The 18,181-nt window shown below is 41.5% G+C and overlaps 1 protein-coding gene and 1 long non-coding RNA gene across 3 annotated transcripts in view; one reads left to right on the top strand and one right to left on the bottom strand.

Moving 5' to 3' along the window:
- Window positions 1-17,890, top strand: part of BCL2 (BCL2 apoptosis regulator) — a 97,461-nt gene extending 79,571 nt beyond the window's left edge. The window contains exon 2 of the mRNA XM_068931589.1: window positions 12,971-17,890. Within this exon, the coding sequence (XP_068787690.1) occupies window positions 12,971-13,105 (135 nt within the window). The 3' untranslated portion in view covers window positions 13,106-17,890. The remainder of the gene's footprint in view (window positions 1-12,970) is intronic.
- LOC104145929 (uncharacterized) lies at window positions 5,555-13,551 on the bottom strand. Of its 2 annotated transcripts, XR_011138999.1 has the most exons (4): window positions 13,459-13,551; window positions 11,420-11,505; window positions 9,859-9,986; window positions 5,555-8,733 (listed from the first exon to the last, which is right to left on the bottom strand). It is a non-coding gene; the product is annotated as an uncharacterized lncRNA (long non-coding RNA). The 2 variants fall into 2 exon arrangements; XR_694472.2 differs by lacking the exon at window positions 9,859-9,986.
- Window positions 17,891-18,181: the final 291 nt, after the last annotated feature.

Below are 18,181 nucleotides of genomic sequence, written 5' to 3'. Positions count from 1 at the left end.
AGTGGCTGCAGAAAGACAGAAGAAAAGGAAAGCAAGTATGTGAACAAAGAATGCAAAAGAAAAAAGAATAAACATAAGGCAGCGGTGTAAGTGAAGAGGCACAGTTTTACAGTGGACAAAGATGACAAAATTAGACTTAAATAAATGCACAGACTTAGGCAGATGTGACAACAGGCCCGTTACACACCCCATGGTTTTTGTTAAATACATAGGATGCCCATTTGGATGGGATAGAAAATGTCAGGCAAAAGGGATGTGAAGTAATATGTTTTTTTCCAGCCAAGTGCCATCTGTAGCCTATGCTGAAAATTTCTTTCTTCTATACTTCAAGCTTATTAACTGTTTAAAACATGATAGTATCACTGGTGACACTGAGGACACTGGCCTTTAATGAATCAATGGATTTATTTCATCTTTAACTAATTTGAACCTTTAATCCTCTTGTTTGTGCAAAGTCTTCTTCCTTTAGGTCAAAGTATTAAAGAGGCTCAAGAAGTAGATGAGGAAAACATACCAGAAGCTCTGTGGGGAATATTTAAATTGAAGTTTTCTAATAGGCAAATCAACTTAGTGTTGTGATCACAAGTCTCAGTTCAGTTTCTTCCCCTCCCCCCCCACCAACAACGCAATGTGCAAAGCTGTGGGAATAAATAGCCAAAAAAAGGAAGGGGTTTTGGTTTTCTTTTAGTTTCTTGGTGCTTGTGTTGCTTTAGATTGGTTTTTATTTTAACTGCTCTCATTACAGACATGCAAGAACTTTTAAAGCACAAATTTGTAAAAATTAAGCACACAACCCGAAACATTAGCCTGCAGAGCTTTCCCCATCTTTCATGGCTGGTTTACACTCTGCTACATACTTGTGTTGCTTAGGCATCTGACTTTTTTAGTGATGTAAATTATACTGGTGCAAACCCTTATGTAGACAAAATCTTGCTGATATAACTGTCTTCCACCAGCATAACATATTTCAGTTAATGAGTCAGAATACACTTTGGTATCAGTATAAAAGGTTCCTCCTGGGGGGGAGGATGGCTTCTTTACTGATAGAACATAGATAAGTGCTGAACTTTTCTCTTCCCTTGTTTAGTCCTCAATAAATCAAACCTATATCTAGTATTTCTCATCTAGAAATAATACAGCTTCTTGTCATCACCTTTTTGACTGCTGGTCCGTTTCAGTGTTCTTGGTTTGATTGTATGATCATCAGAAAAGGGCATATTTAAAATCCCCTTGAAAACAAAAGTTTTATTTCAATTGACAGCGCAGAATCAAATGCCTCCGATCTTAAAAGGAAAAGAAATAAAACTGACTCAAAAATTTGAAGCTAAGAATGGTTTATAGTTGCCTGAGACACTTGTATTTAATATTGAGGAAGCAATGACTTTCTGGCCTCCAGTGGTGAACCTCCTAGACAGACAGACACAAAAGGAATCAAGTTCAAAATGAAGTCTTAATGCCGTGAGCTTCTTGTGAATACTACAATAACATTCTGGCAGACTGGGCTCCCTTGGCTCTCATACTTGCAGCAATTTGAATGTCTCTTTTGGTTTAGCATGATGCTTGGCAAGTTTCCCAATCTTACATTATCTGGGAAAGGAAGATGAGAGAAGCTGGTAAGTTCAGGGAGCTTTTGAAGAAGCTTCTTCACCAGTTTGTTCACAGCAAAACAGTTGGCTGTGCAGAGCAAAAGTGTTGGGACTGCAGCTCTGTCTGCTGTCTTGCAAAGGGGTCAACTGAACTGCATCCCAGCACCAGGATGCTCAGCCATCACAGCATGTGTGTGGTGTAAAGAACCTAGATAGAATAAGATCAGATAGCAAATCAGGCAGAATTCTGCACGTCATTTCCTGGGTTTGTCTAAACGTATAGCAGCAACAGTTAATTATAGAAGGTTCTGCAGGCAGCTCCTGGATGCATTGTGTCACTTATATGTTAGATTCCAGCCATAAAGTGCCAGCTGTGCGTTACCACTGTGGCCCAAGCCCCTACGGATGCCAAGCTGACAGAAACAGTTCTTGTGCCTTCCCCCCCAGGGGTAGGAGTGACAAACACCAGAGATGGATGATCTAGGGGAGAAGAAGCAGCAGGATGGCAGCAATAGCAGGACTCTGATGCAGAGAGAATCATGATGGGCACCGGTCATCATCTGCAGAGAGGCAGCCACAGACGGTGGCTGCACACAGAAGTTATTTGTGGTCATCCCTGTAGATGATGGCTGTGCTTACTACACGATCTAGTCCCTCTCTTTCTACCACGCATGAATCCCCTTGTTCTTAGAATCACTTTCTCTGGCTCTTAAGTAAGGGTAGATTCATATTTTAATGAAATTCTTGAGGCTACTTTGAAGTGAAGGGGCAAGACAGATGATTGGCCTTTCAACAGCAGCTGCTGGTGCAGGAGTGACTGCACAAGTTGCTGTGCAGTGAAGACAGCACCCTAAGCCTCTTCATGTGCAACAAAATCCATCATTTTGACTCTCATAGTACCTCAGGGCACGTCTGCATGGCCCAGTGCAGCGCTGCTTCTATAGGTGGGCTTCCTCTAAACAGCAGTTGTACTAGTTTCACAGCAGGAATAGAGAGCCTGCCTGGAGAACTACTCTAATATAGCTATAATAGCGCATGCACCCGTATACCTGTCCCTGAGCTGGCTTGTTCAGTGCAAGCTCAGATCTCTCTCTCTCTGTGTAACTGCAGTCTGCCATATAGATTCACCTGCACGTTGAATTGTTAAAAGTAAATGACTAAGTTTAGGTCACTGATTTCATAGGTATCGCATTTATTTTTTCTTGGCTGATATTACTGATTTCTTTTTTAAAATTCTTTCTTTTGGGAATCTGAAATCTTGCATGAGTGAGTTTCTGCTCACTTGTAAACGCCAACACATGAAGTAATTAACAGTCTTTCCTGCTGAAGTTAATGGCCTTCTCCTTCCTAGCAACCCTAGTTCAAGGTCACAATGACGGATTTAAATACTTCATGAATTTGCATCTCATTTTCTGCCCACAGAAATTGTTCATTAAAAGATCCAATTTCCAGTGGCATTCTCCCTTTCAAAGGACGTCGACAGGAAATACAAATGCTCAATCCTTTGTGAGTGATCTGCAAGGACATGCAGGCTTATAAAAAAAAGAAGTGGCAGTTAACCAAATCCTTTAGTTTCTGTTTTGAGTGACTGGCCAGAGGAATGCGGGCTATGCTGTATTTCAGCTGTTCCCAAGGATGTGTGTGCATAACTTGTTGATAGTGGTACTCAAGGCGCCGGTGATAGCTATGTGACCGCACTCTAATTGTCACCGTCCAGGAGCAGAACCAGCCCCTGCCTCCTCTCGGGAACAGCAGGCCCTAAACAAAACAAAGAAGGAGCCGTCGTTTCAAGAGGACTGGCTTTGCACTCCTAATGCCTGCTTTTTGCCAAAAAACAGAGCTTCTAGGTCACCTCAGCTCTCCCCCTAAGCTCCCAGCAACTGCTGGGTTGTAAGGAACCGAATGACTTGCTGCAACAATTGGTGCCAATGTCCGATACTCATTCGAGCAGAGACTTCTGCCTTGCAGGACATGATTGATAGGAGCAAAACTCAATACCCAGAACACCAGCACACCTCGTTGGGAATACAGATCACCACTCAAACAGGAAAGAACAGCTCACCACTATACCTTAAAGTTTTAGCATTACATTTTTAAAAGCTTACTGGTGGCCAAGGTATATCTCTTTCATGTATCTGAGTAAAAATTACTCAAGAGTGCACTGTAAATGCACAGACACAGATCAGTGCTGAACATCTGGTTAAAATAAATTACAGTCTTATTTTGCAAATAAAAGTTCCTAGGGTCTACATGACAAAGGCTGGCCAGCATAACTATCTCATGGGGAAAAAATCACATCCCTAGTCTACAAAGATAACTATTTTGGCATGACTCCCTTCCCCACTGTATAGACTTATGTAGACTTACACCAAATAGAAGAGTCCTTTTGCCAGTACAATGCACGTTGCTTGGGGGGGGCTATTTCAACTGTGCTGGCAGAAGTTCGTCAACTGGTATAAGCCACGTCTGCATTAGGGGATCTGGCCAGAAGAGTGATACCAGCAAAGCCTCGGTAGTATAGGATAACTCTTTTTCCCCGGCTACTAGTGTCTAACATATTTCAGGTCTAAAGCTTCCTTCTGATAGGAAGCACACAGAATTCATGCCCTTTCTTGGATCAGCAATATATTATTTCTTTACACAGAGGAATTAAAATAGACGTATGGGTAAAGGTGTGTTTCTTTCAGACGTCCCAGTGGTACTTGCTTTTCTCGTGCAGGTTGCCTGTTGTTTGTTTTTTGTGTTGGGTTTTGGGGTGGAGGGGCAGAGGTGATTTGCATTTTATTAAGTCTTCATATTTTGCTTTTGCATGGCAGTATTTGAATAAATCTAACAGTCAGAGTTAATGGATTACAATTGTCTATGCAAATGAATTTAAGAGTTGATTTGAATAACAAACCAAAGTCCTTCAATCTGTTTTTGAATGATATTTTTACATCCTGACTTTTCCTTGTTTTGTCATATGGTCCCTTTTGGCTCTTACCTGATAACATTTGCCAAAGGACTTTCTGGAGGAACACAAAAATTGAAGATTTACCAGCCAAACCTAACCTATGAGCCCCCATGGAGCAAGACAACTCGTAAAACTATCTTAGATTAAGAGCAGGAGTCTGTTTATTGTGGCAACAGGCAGTTTTCTCCTGTGCTATTTAATTTAGACCGTTGATTTTATCTAGATTTCCAAATGCCTCGGTCTACACAGACTCTGCTAATTCCTTTCCGAGCTCTTTCAGCTTTCATTTGTCTCCCATGTCTTGTGCTTTTGTGAAAGTTGTGCACAGAACAGAAAGGACAAGAAGGAGGAGTGGAGGAGAGGCACCCAGATGAAAAAAACCCCTCTGAGCAGATGCAGACCAGGCACTTCCCCTTATTTTAATTTCCCATTATCACTTTGCTGTGAAAAGATGAAAACATGGAGCAAGCCACCTAGAGGCCTTCAAGAACATTACTAAGTGGACTAGACCCTGAAAGCAATTCCGAAGAGTACTTCAGTAGACTGAGGCCAACACCCTTCCTGCTCTTTCGTATGGAGTGATGGAGGGGGGGACTTGCTGCTTGCTCCATCAGGCTACCTCCCTGCAAGGACACACCTGCCTCCTCTCTAGCTAGCAGTGACACACGGTGCCCAGTGGTGTACAGCACACAAGGGCTGATTTAGGAATGGGCAAGAGAAAACGATGACCGAAAAAATGCTACTTCTTCCTCAAATAAAGCTTTTACAGGTGAGCAAAAATGGCTTGGGTTGCTAATGAAGTAGCAGCTACCAGAGCAAACACATGCACATATTTTCCAGGTGGCCCCTGGTAGAAGTATAGCTGTCCATTAACCTCTACAGCATTTTTTTATTTGGCTCAAGCTTTTTTTTTTTGTGCTTATTTATTAAATTGCAGATACTTTATCGTAGTGTTAGAGTTGTTGTTTCATTCCCCTTGTAAGTCAGTTGATTGTCACAAGATTTAAAAAAACTGAAAGCCTGCTTCAAGTCATGTGAGGAATGTGTGGCATTTCTGAAAAAGGTGCCAGTGGCATTGCATGAACTTTTAACAGAGTTTGCTGCAAAAGCACAGAATTGGCCTGTGCCGGCCCAGAACGCCAAGCCGACAATTCCAGTTTGCTATTGCTGTCGCTCCTGTTGCTCAAGGCCGAACGCAGGTCAGTCCAGCCAAAGGCTTTTGGATCGGGGCTTAATGTCTAGACAACAAACAAGAGAGGGATCAAGCATTTCCCTGAGATATGTTAAAACAAGAAGAAGAAGAAGAAGAAAAAAAGCGTGACTAGTCCCTCGTGGTTCAGCTGATGGTACAACCTGCTCAGACTAGCTCGATTTACGTGCTCTGCGTTTTCTGGCAGAGGCCCCTCTAAGCAAGTCCTTCTTTAGCAAACCGATATTCTTTCTCCCTTTCTTGTCCCTGCTTACCTCAGGTAATAACCTGCGTCTCGAGCCCTTTCATAGCACAGCTGGATATACTTATTAAATAAAAGCCCCCACTGCAGAAGCAATGTGTTGATGACAAAAGCGATGCCAAAGTGCTTTGAACATTTCTACAAGGGGCTACTTTCAGTTCCCATTTCTCAGACTGTTACATGATTTAACTCTTTTGCAGCAGCCCACGAGTGACAGACACTGCCAGCTGGAACACAGTGCTGTATGTGTTCATATTTTCTTGTATTACCAAAGTACTAGCTGCAGCCAAGTTTTCACATTTAGGCTTTTAAATGAGGTGGCCTATTTGCAGTGTAGGGGGCATTCAAACGGAAGGTAAATTACTAGCAAGACTGAGAATTCAGGTACACGGCTTTGAAAAAGAGAATCAGACCTGTGTCAACTTTCAGATCCATTCTGTCATTATTTTCATTTTAAAGTCACGCTAAAGATTTGAGAGTAGTCCTAATACATCTAGCTTCTTCTCAAATGAGGCAGTTGTTAAGAGCAATGTTACAGTGTAAGGTTCTACTTCATTTTTTGCAACATATGAGTTCAGTCAGCAATTCTGTGATACTTGTTCTCTCCTCCAAAGTGATCCAAAATCTCTGTGGTTATTTGAAAAGTTTACCCGCGTATGTCAATGTAAACTCTTTAAACCCAATTTGATAAATTTGACTAAAAGAAGAAGGAGGTGGCCAAAAACTGAATGGTTCTTGGTAGAATTGAGATTCTTGAAAATACACGCACAGACATATTACACAATTGTGCTACGTTTGTGTCTACATATGAATTATATACAGCTTCTAGCATTCTATCCAACTAGGATAATTTGGGAAGTTCAAACTAAGGTTACTAAATATTGATGTAAATAAATAGCAAATTAGTTGAATAGGATTATCAACCTGCAAAAGCAAAATGTGCCGAAAATCCATGAAAAGAAAATTGTGAAGGACTGAATAGAGCAGCTTTGACTGTATTGTTTGAACAGTGAGGATTTTGTCCAGAAGGCCTTCCTGCCCTCTCTCTCATTAATTATAATATTGCTCCTCAGAAATGGTACCCATTAAGTACCACCAGTGAGTTGCTGCAGTGACATTACAGCTGTTGCACTGACGCCAGAAAAACCTCATTTTAGTGTGGGCCATTCCAGGAATAAGAAAACCAGGCAGCCTCCACTAGGTCTAGGCTTTTGCATATTGCAGAGCCACGTCTAACTGAATTAACTAGAGACGCCAAGACTAAATTGCTGAAATGTTTCTCATGCTGACTTGGTTTTACAAGAACGCAGCCTAGTCTGAACACTGTATGGATTTCCAAGCAAGTGCAATGATCAATACCTTACTAATCGTGTGTTTAAAGAGACGGCCTTGATCATTCTGCACAATCTAGGTTTATTCTTTGTGACGCTCCGAACCCTGGAGGAGATCTGTCTGCCAACAGATTCAGTCTCCAGGAGAGTGAAGGGGAATAACCATGCTTGTTACTATAACCACACAGATTTATACGTTTCTAAGCATGTGTATCCGTTCTCATGAATAAATCTCACCACGATTAGTCCCTATTCCTTAGAAGTCGCCATGTGAGTGCCACGTTTAGTCAGCCTTAGGCAGACAGTATTTCCATTGATTTCAGTTCACACAGGCTTTAATGAGAGGCTGGCCAGAACAGCACCTGCAAGATCTGCTCCCAAGATCACAGGCCCACAAGTACGAGCATTTAAACAAATTTATAGCAAGGAAAAGGAAAAAAGAAGTTAGGGAAGACGACTATGATGAGGAGCAATTTTGTCCAATGTCAGAAACCTTAGATTTCACTAGTGGAGAAACTAGTGGGTGTGCAGCCAGTAGTTAGTATATCAGCTACAGACCTGAGATTAGCGCATTGTGCAAATGAAGAACTCAGAATAGATCCATTCCTGCCACAGGCAAAGAGGAGGACAAAAAACCCTCCGACTTGACGCTCTGGTGTGCCGGATGGGACTTTGCCCAGGAGCACCCAACGGTAGAGCCACTCGGCGGGCAGGTTCCTCAGCAGCGGGCAGCATAGCTCGCGTGGTGACACATTCTCTTCCTTCACATGAAAATTTGATAAATTGCAGCTGGCTCAATTGCCAGCATGTCAGCACTCCCAGGCGTAAAAAGATATCGGCCTCATGAAACACCACACCTCGGCGCAACGCAGTCAAGGTCTGAGCTGCCCTTATTTGCATATACTTACTACTTAGGTTTGCATAAAGGACCATAAACTTTTCAGGAAAAGAACAGCTACAAACTTGTCTATTTTTTATGTTCCAAGAACTTTTCTCGTTAGCTGCACGATGACATTTTAATGAGGTTTCATGGCATAGAAAACATGGGACGATTTAACCATCCCTCTTTGCTCCCTCCCTCCCCAAACTGTCTCTGAAATGAGTTACTATTCAGGAAAGAAAGCTTTTATGAGAATTTATGTCGTTCATATTAAGGCAGGGGTGACTGAAAAGTCATTCAGCTGCTAAATCTTGGCATCAGCGCTGATGTCATTCCCTCCCCTGTAGCAGAAGGGAAGGGCTGTGTCATTCGGACCTGTGCAGGTTTCTTCAAAAGCCTCGAGCTGGTGTGCGTGTGTTTGTTTTGGAGTCACGGCGAGGGCAGCATAAAATAGCCGCGAGGCAATTCCCGTTCAGCAAAATGGAAGTCGCGCAGGCTCTTCATTCAATACAATGTGGCTCAAGAGGATATCCTGTCAAACCAATGATAACGAGGGAAATAAAGTCACTTCCTCACCAGCTGTTTGATTCAGGTAGAAAAAGGAAGCCTTTACTTCCTCATGTTTGCTCTGCCCACCACCCCCGCAGTAATAAATGCAGAATATCGCGCTGAAACTGGTTTTTCCCTTTGCATTTGCAATAAGGAGTATTCATGACATGAACGCATCACTGGGCTCAGCATATGGGAAGCATTTAGTTCGCCGCAGCCTAGAAGTTATGCCCTGCCTCTGCAGCGGGGATGAAGGCTGAGTTGCAAAAGTACCGAGACTAAATAAGCTTGGCTCGATCCGTAAGTAACACATGTTCATGTAATTAAAGATCCCGTTTTTTTTGTCAGATCAGAGCTGCCAAATTTGGGCCAGCAGAGGAGCAGGGTAGGGTGATCTGCATCTTTTGTTTTCAAAATGCCCTGGCTCAATGCATTATTATACCTCCTAATCCTCAGACAGCGACAAACTCCCCTTTTGCCCTTGGGGTCCTTAGAAATCCAAGTAGCGCCAGTCAGTAATACTGTATGCCTTCGCTGCATATAGTTCAACAGGCAAGAGGGGTAGCTCAGGATGCCCTTTAGGCAATCTTCCCGGCCTGCCAATCAAGCCCCTGTAGATGCAGGCAACTTTGGTACTAAGAGGAGCTTAGGCAGAGCATCTTTCCCTTCACCGCTGCCTTCTTTCTTGCTTTACAGAAACACTCAGTGTAAATTTAGACAGCAAACCAACACTGGACTGTCTTGGTTCAATGTAAGCGTCTACAGAAATTAGTTTTAAAAGATTGGAGACACTAAATTATTAAAAATATACTTTAAAAAAACCCCTAGAGCTGAATGAAGAGTTCTTTCCCATATAATTTCCAGCTGTCCTGATATAGTTTTACATCCAGGATATAACTTCTTTGCATTAAGTTTTCAGTAGGTTGGTCTAAAATAGAAGCCTATAACCGTTTTCTTTCCAGCTGTGCAGCACTTCCAGAAGGGGTGACCATGCCAGAACTTGTCTCGGCTGGCCCCCAGGGCCATGATGTGGGGGGACCCTTGCTTTCGTTACAGAAGGTACTTTTGAGAGGACATCAAATGTTTCCGGCAATTTTGATAATCTTACTTGTTTTAGCCCAGCTTCTCTTATTTCAAACGGACTGCTTTTGAGGACAGAAACCCAGTGACAAATCCAGGGGCTCCCAGAAGGCGACAGAACTTACGGAAGAGTCAAGGTTCTGCTCAGGGCGCTCTCTGCGTTAAAACAGTTTTCAGAAATGGGTCATACTTCCCTCCCCCCTCTCCTTGTTTTAGTACATAAAATGGACATATGTTTATTTAAAACAGGTTTGAAACTTAAACAAATAGTGACAGGCTGTTCAAACAAGCTTCGGAAATAGGCCTAATCAGGATGTTTGAGAAGGGGAGGGGGAAGGACCATAAAGAGCTACTTGTAATATATAGTGCAGACACCACGAGGTTGGGTTCATGTTATTGTTGTAATAATCTCAGACGAAAAAGTACTGCGTGCTGCAGATTTTTTGCTAACATTCCTCTTCTGAGGCATAGGGGATGCCGTACTTTTGTCCTGCATTCGAGTGTTACCGTATCCCTCAGCCCATCTTCATACCGAACACCAGGAGCCCTGCTGAACTGTTAGAAACGGTCTTCCTAACCAACTGGGCTGGACAGTCCTAAACTGGGATAGCAAGGAGGCAGAAAGACTGTTCCTTTTGCTGTCTATACTCTCCGTATGCATTTGCTGTCATGCATATACAGCAGTGGGACTCAGCCCACAGAAAGAGACCCTTAAAATCTAACACTGAAATGTTTTCACATGACTTGCATTTCCATGGTTTTTTTTTTTTTTCATTTCCTCCCTTTTCCACCCATAGCAATATCAAAAAGTGTTGAACTCTACCCTTGTTGTATTTTTATAAGGCCTGATCTTGAGCTCCCTATACAGGCAAAACGCTCATCGAAGTCAGTGAGTCTGCACTGGCGACAACAGGATTTAGCCCAGTCTGTAACATTTTAGGATATTGTGTTACTTCATAGCCTTAAGGAGAAATAAAAGCAGCTTTCCAAAGAACTGCACAGCAAACTGCGTATGCTTTTCAGCTCTCTAACAGCACAGCAGAATATTAAGGCCAGAGTTTGCAAACGTTTATTTCAAAAACCAGGCAGCTAAGCAAAAGTTGCCAAATCTTCTCAGAAATGAACAGTTTGCATTAAGGCATTCCCCCCAAAGTTAAGCTGCTTTCACTTAAGAATATACCTTTGGAAACCCAAGTTTGGAAAAGATTGCCCGGAGGAACAAGCGTTAAGAAATAACGGATAATAGAAGGAAGATGTATTTTCAGGTCAGTCTATTGGCCAAATCTTACAACTCTTCTCCTATTGACACACTCACTCTTACCTACCACCTGTACCAATAGTATTTAAAGACCTATTTTGGAAGTAAACACATTTTATTTACTTGAGCCTTGCCCAGTGTCTACTGAACAGAAGTCAGAACAACAAAATATAAAAAACCTTACACGCCCTCTCGTGGTAAAAACCCAAATGCTCTTATTTTGATAACGACTGGAGATGGCTAATGACAAGGCTAAATTAATTTTCATATTTTATGAAAATTACACTTGGTTGAAAGGTTTATATTAATAACTGAGACATTTTTCTCTTACCTCCTGCTGTAATCCATGACCACATATGCACTTTTAGAAGGCAGGAAACCTCCTAGCATAGTAACACTACGAAACACCTAAAGGCACTGTAACAGAAATACAGCATGTTTATGCTTTTACAAGAAACTGAAAACCCGAAGTAATAAGAGGCAGAGAGGAAAAACTCCACATTAGATAGCTATTTTGTGGGTTTACCCCAGTAGTCTGGGAGCAGAGCTCAATTGGTTGCAACAGAAAAGCGTTGTCCTAAGCCGTGCTATCAGTTTTGTCACGTTTTTGAAGCTTCACTATTTATCGCTTTCACACTTCACAGCACGACGTACCTGTCTCTCAGGACTGCTTTGAGGCTTCAGGTTCGTAAGGAATGCCAGGCTTCTTAAAAGAAACGCTTTAGGCGCAGAGCATTACCCACCTGATCACTCGCCTTATAAATTGCCTTTGGATTTACGCGTCACAGAAACTGCATCTTTACTTAAATGGTCTTTCCATTTGGTGCCTGCATGCATCTCCAGACTTTCTCTCTCAGAAGCGCTTTATAAAACAGCTCTCCATCGATGGGAGAGGAAACCCACGGTGCAGTTGGGGCCCTGGCCACGGGAGAGGATTCCCGTTACGCCTCGTGCCAGGTGAATTGTGGGCAGCCACCAAGAGTGGCAGTCCCTCTACTGCTACGTATTTTCCCTCCTCTTCCTCGAGCTGAATGTTGTGGCTGTAGGCTCCGGGGCAGTTGGATCGACAAGATGATCACAAGGAAAAAGAGTCCTTTCTCGGGGCTGGGTTACTCTTCTGTTTGATGAGCAGGTTGGCCCAACTTGTTCTAGAGCCAGACCACTGCTACGTCGAGGCAAAGAACGATTGTCAGGAGCACAGGACCAAGGTGTCACCCCTTATGGTGACTGTGGTCAAATACCTGCAGAGGTGCAACACAGAACTGCACCCTACCAGGCTTAACTGATAGGGAAGAAACATCTCAGTGGCACTTTTAGGCATCTGAATCCATCCCTAAATAAATACTGCCTTATTTTCAGGACCAGTGACCAGCGATATGGACTCCTGAGTCCAATGGAAACCAAAGGTTTGGAGAATGAAGTTCTGCTTAGCTCCTTTTGTTTGTGTATGTTTGTATATGTACATTCAGGAACCAAAATGTAGGCACTAATACAAAAAATTATTAAATATAAATGCTCTTCCTGTGTTTTCTGTTAGGCTGGGCATACCTAAAGCAGAAGTCAGCCCTTAAGTAATTCCAAGAATATCTGTAAGAAAATAGGCAGAACTTTGTGCTGGGCACTGCACAAAAGCATTGCTTCCGAGTCACTGTTTATTTTTAATAGTTTTGTTGTTTTTTTTCTTTTCTTTTCTGTGGGAGGGCTAGTGGATGACCACTGTGCATGAAGAAACTCTCCCTCTTAGAAGTTACTTGGTGGTTTTTTAGGTCTGTAAATAAGTTCTGTCGGTCGCTACCCAGGTACTACAGTGAAAACTCTGTTCTGTGGCCTCCTGTATAGCACTACTGTTGTTATTCTGATATTCCCTTATTTCCCTTTCTAGGATGCCTTCGTGGAGTTATATGGCAACAGCATGAGGCCTTTGTTCGATTTCTCCTGGATCTCTCTGAAGACTATTCTGAGCCTGGTTCTGGTGGGAGCTTGCATCACTCTTGGCGCTTATCTCGGACATAAGTAGAGTCACCCTGTTTATCATGGATTACAAAAGTCTTTCAAAACAACAAAATAATATTTTTTTTTCTGTAGCAAAATGGTATTTTATGAGCAGAACAACTTCCTGGCTAAAGATTAAATCAGCTATTACTGCCAAAGGAAATATCATTTATTTTTACATTGCAGGAAAATTATTTATTAAAAGATATTTACAGTTTAACCCGCTATTTTCAGAACCTCTGCAACTTGTATCTGTCATCACATCATGTTGTTATTAACTTTAATGAGCCCCAAAGTCTTCTAGGTTCTTTTTTTTAATTAATGCAGCTGGCTGGATTATTTTATCTCTGAAGAGCAGATATACTGACAAAGACCTACCTGCTTACACTTATGAAGGCAGTTATTTGAGCTGCTAAAGGCTGTGTAATTTGTGTCGGTTTTCCTTGCATTTTTTGCATGGCTCGGAGGGATCTGAAAAATAAAAAAATAAATAAAAGGGTCAGTGTGAACAAAGGGTGACAGCGTTGCCTGTCCTGCTGGCAAGAACTGAGGAGAGTGAACGATTCAACATGGTACATGCGTTGAGTCAAAAAACCAGCAACTTCTCGAAGGCCAGTTGGCTATCCAACAGGATAACAGCGTGAAATACGATGGCCTACACCTTGCAAAAGTGCATTTTCAAGTTACCGGTTGTGCCATCACCTCATATGCATAACAGCATCGTCCAGTACCCTAATACATGGCAACGCAAATACTTTTTTTTGTTTGTTTTTTAAATAGTAGCGTAGAACGGGAAACGGCTGTTGCATCGATCTTCTCAGCAGGAAAATGTTTTTGCAACTACCGACACAGAAACACCAGGAGACCTTAAGTGCCTGCTTCCACAGAGCAGAGCGGGAGTCTGGCGTCCTGACCTGGGTCCCGCTCCGGCGGGCTCAGATCTGCAGCGAAGCCCACTGACTTCCTGAGCCCCTCCGGGGGGGTGAAACCAATTCCACATGGTCTCCGAGACCCTGGAAGCTGAAAAAGATTCTGGTTTTATCCGGCAAGAAGCAGACCGCAGCTGAGTTACGGAGTAGCTCTGACTATCCTTGTTTACCAAACTGGACACCAAAATCAAGTTCACTTCCATAACAGAAAGAAAATAAAAAAAAGGGGGAAAAAAAAAAGCGTGCTTTATCCTCCTGCCCCTCGCCCTCGAAATTGTTTCAGCTAATAATTTCCTCTGACTATCTATGGAAGAAAAGATGAAGAAGAAACTCTCTAACCCCTCTGCCTGGACAGAGACTCTCCGACACCTCGACCGCGCAGGTGCCAGCTGTCCTTTCAAGTGAAAACGGGAGCGGGGGGGGGGAGAAAAACGGGGGGAGGTGAAGTCATCGGCTCACGTTATAAATGCAACTCATGTAAAACGAAGGCAGGATACTCACTATACCGTTTTATAAGCAGACCTGTGTTCTGCAACGCGATGCAGCGGTGGATTTCGCGGCGGGGCTTTCTGTGGGCTCGGAGGGGGCCAGGCCCCCCAGCGCAGCAGAAGCACCTGCAGTGGGTGGGACGGGCTGCTCCGGCGAATGGAAACCGCCACCCTCAGAGGTTTAAGCCAAGTGCTCCTATTTTTTCTATGAAACTTTTGAAGTCTGGGATTTGTGGTTAAATGGACAGCCAGAGGGGGGAAAAAGAAAAAGAAAAGAAAAGGTTATAAAAGCTCTGGATAAAACGTACAGTACAATACAGAAATGCTCAAAAGGTGAAAAACCATACAGTGAATAAACTGTAGATGCAACCTCAAGAGCTCAGTTGGATAACTTTGTGGCATTATATGCAAACTATCTCCATTAACTTGGGAATGTAATATGTTCAATGTTAAGGCTGTAGTTGATGTGGTGTCTTCAAAGCTGCTTTTTTGTTTGTTTGTTTGTTTTAAAGAGTTGTACATCTCAGCATTTTTACTGCTATTTAGTTGTGGCACCTACACTTTGAATGAGCAAAGATGGAGCGAGCTTTACATTTCAAATTTGAAATTATTTTAAATTTTATAGAAACATGTAAGGGAAATGATTCGAAGAACACAAAAACGTGATCTAAACTTTGCTTGCTTAAAAAAAAAAAGAAAGAAAGAAAGAAAGAAAGAAAGAAAGAAAAACCACCATGAAACAAAAAGCACCTACAACATTTTTAGAGAGCTTTGGTCAAAAGTGGACACACTCATGCAGGCTACGAATAAAAAATATTTGAAATGGGAGGAACTGAATACTGTGGTTTGAGTGTGGGCTTTATTTTTTCAGCTACGAAGCTGAATTTGTCTGAAGCCAGTTTCAAAACTGGAATTGGCTGGTATCGAGCTAGCATTTCATTTCACAATCTAGTCTTTGTTTCTATTTGTGCCCGTATGCCCGTTAAAGTTCATGAAGTATTAGACCTCAAATTGTTTCAATATTGTTTATTTTATTAAAGGTTTACGTTGTCAAAAAGAGTAAAAGAGTAACTATTGATTCCTGTGCTGCTATACTACCAGGATAATTTGAATGAGGTTTATTTTTAATACCTTCCAATGGCAAAAGATTTTTAAGGCTGCTTTAGAAATAATATGAAGACGACACATGATACACATTTAAATATTGACGATTTTGTGTTCTGTTGTGTCTACTCACTGGACTTCCCAGTGTATTAGTTAATACGAGGCAAAAAGAAGAGTCATGATGACTGTTGCTGATTTTATTTTATTAAAGAGCTAACAGACTTTTCCCATCCTGACTGCAGAATAGTTACAGTATTGTGGCTGCATTAGCTATAATGATAGTTGATAATACATTTATTAAGAAACATACTAGAAACATTGAATGTATATATACAAGCTTGAACTTCTTTAATAAAATCCTCTCCTTTCACTCCTTCATTTCTTTTGCAATAATTCCCGTCTCTCCTATTCCTCATTACACTTTCACGTGGAATTTTTTCCACAAAATGCCTTACAGACTTTCATGCTCTTAAGACTACGCTTCAGCGAAAGTCCGTTCTCTGTCACTACCTGTACGCACATAACTGACCACGCACAGCGTATCAAAGCTGTAAAAGCCAAAACTAACATGACACTCTTCTGAAGCTCCTTAAGCGTGCAAGATCAGGGGACAACAAAGGAGGAGGTCAAGACGTGGAGGGAAACAAGGAGATCGTGGAAATATCTCCCGCATGAAAGGTGACCGATACAGGGGGTTTGTTCATCTCTCATCCTTTCCCCAGGAAAAGGATGATATGAGGACAGAGTAAAAGATAAAAGAGATCCCCCCACCATGATTCTTCACTATAAAGCTTTGTTAATTTTAAAACTAGTCATGTGCAAAACGGAAAATCCTTAGGAATTCAAGAAAAATACTTGATTGTGCTGTATTCAACGTATTTGTAATTAATTCTTTTTCACTTCATTTATTAAGAAAACAACAAAGGAAGATATTCTGCTTCTGAAAGAAAAACCTGTAAGATCACCTCAGATTCGTTATAAAGAACAGCTTAAAGGTAAATGGAAAAACAAAAAAAAAGTTGTTCAAGTTAAGTATTCTGCAATCAGAGCTGACACAGAGGATATTTCTTAACTGAACAGGCATTGGATCCAACAGTGGAGCTGGATCCAATGGAGCCCCAATGGGGCTGTCGAGGTAACAGAGAATATACAGATAAAGCAGGGGCTGGAAGATGTGAATGACACTGGTATGTAAGAAAATCTCAAGTTTCATATGAGGCAGGTCTGAAAACAACTTTTAACTATAACCATATAAAAATTTGTGCTTTACTACATGACTCCAGATATTAAAAAATTGCCATTATAAACCTTTTTTAAAAAGATATTATAAAAGTATCCAATCAGTATAAAAAGTTCATTGGCTTCCTGTTGTGATTTGGGATTTCATAGCCTCGTTAGAGTTGCACTAATAAAGAACAATTAAGAAAAAAACCCGTGTCTTTGAACACAGATGAGCAAAGGAAAGCTTGGGGTAATACCGTTCAGAGAATACGGACCCATTATGCCCAATCCTTGCATGCACACATTCTCCCCAGCTGACTCAGTGGGAGTCAGGTATGTGTAAGGACTGCATGCTTTGGCCCTGAAGCATGGCACTGTGCTTAGTTGTGCATCTGCACTCAGTTTCACCATCTTAAAAATCCTATTGATTAAAAATATAGTGAAGTAGCATGCTTAAAGCCTGTCTTTTTTCTTTTTCTCTCTCTCTCTCCCTCTCTCTCTCTGTCTTTAAACTAGCTAAATGTTTCATTTGTATTACAAGCTAATGGCTCAGTACTATATGAAAAATTAAGTATCTTTTGGTTTATGAGCATAAAAATTCCTTCTCGTTGCAAAAACCCAGATTTCTCACTTCTATCTCTTTCAAACAAGGCTAAATAAAAGGAAGCTAAAAGAGACAAATTAATCAGCGTTTGTTTTAAAACACACTCCTATACTAAGAGTTAATGCAGCTTCATTCCACAACGAAATCCTTTTCACTAGTTTATACAGCATTAAGATTTCCACACAAAAACTATATATTTTTATAATTTAAATAGCACATTTTTTTCTTTTTCTTCTGAATATTTGAATTTTAATTATCACCAGCATAAATGTACATAAGCAGATAGCATTTATCCAGTACCTTTGGATGATGTATGTATGGTAATGTAGTTTGTCAGTTTATCATCATTTAATATGATTATGTTGTTCTTTGTCTTTAAAATGTTATAAGAACATGCTGCCATTAAACCTTCCATGTCTGTCTAGTTAATATTGTGAAGAAATAATAAAGCACACTGTGAGTTACTTGTTTTGCATTTGAATTGCTTAGGATTCCTTGATAAAAATCTACGCAAGCATCTATGAGTGCCATCCTATAAACAAAATGTAATCGTTCACAGAATCACACAGAACAGTTGAGGTTGGAAGGGACCTCTGGAGATCATCTAGTCCAACCTCCCTGCTCAAGCAGGGTCCTCTAGAGCATATTGCCCAGGATCACATCCAGACGGGTTTTGAATATCTCCAGTGAAGGAGACTCCACTACCTCTCTGGGCAACCTGCTCCAACCTGTTCCTTCCTGATCGTTCTGTTAAC

The sequence above is a fragment of the Struthio camelus genome, chromosome 2 (genome assembly GCF_040807025.1).
Source record: "Struthio camelus isolate bStrCam1 chromosome 2, bStrCam1.hap1, whole genome shotgun sequence".
Lineage (NCBI taxonomy): Eukaryota > Metazoa > Chordata > Aves > Struthioniformes > Struthionidae > Struthio > Struthio camelus.
This window is presented reverse-complemented; position numbering and strand designations above follow the sequence as displayed.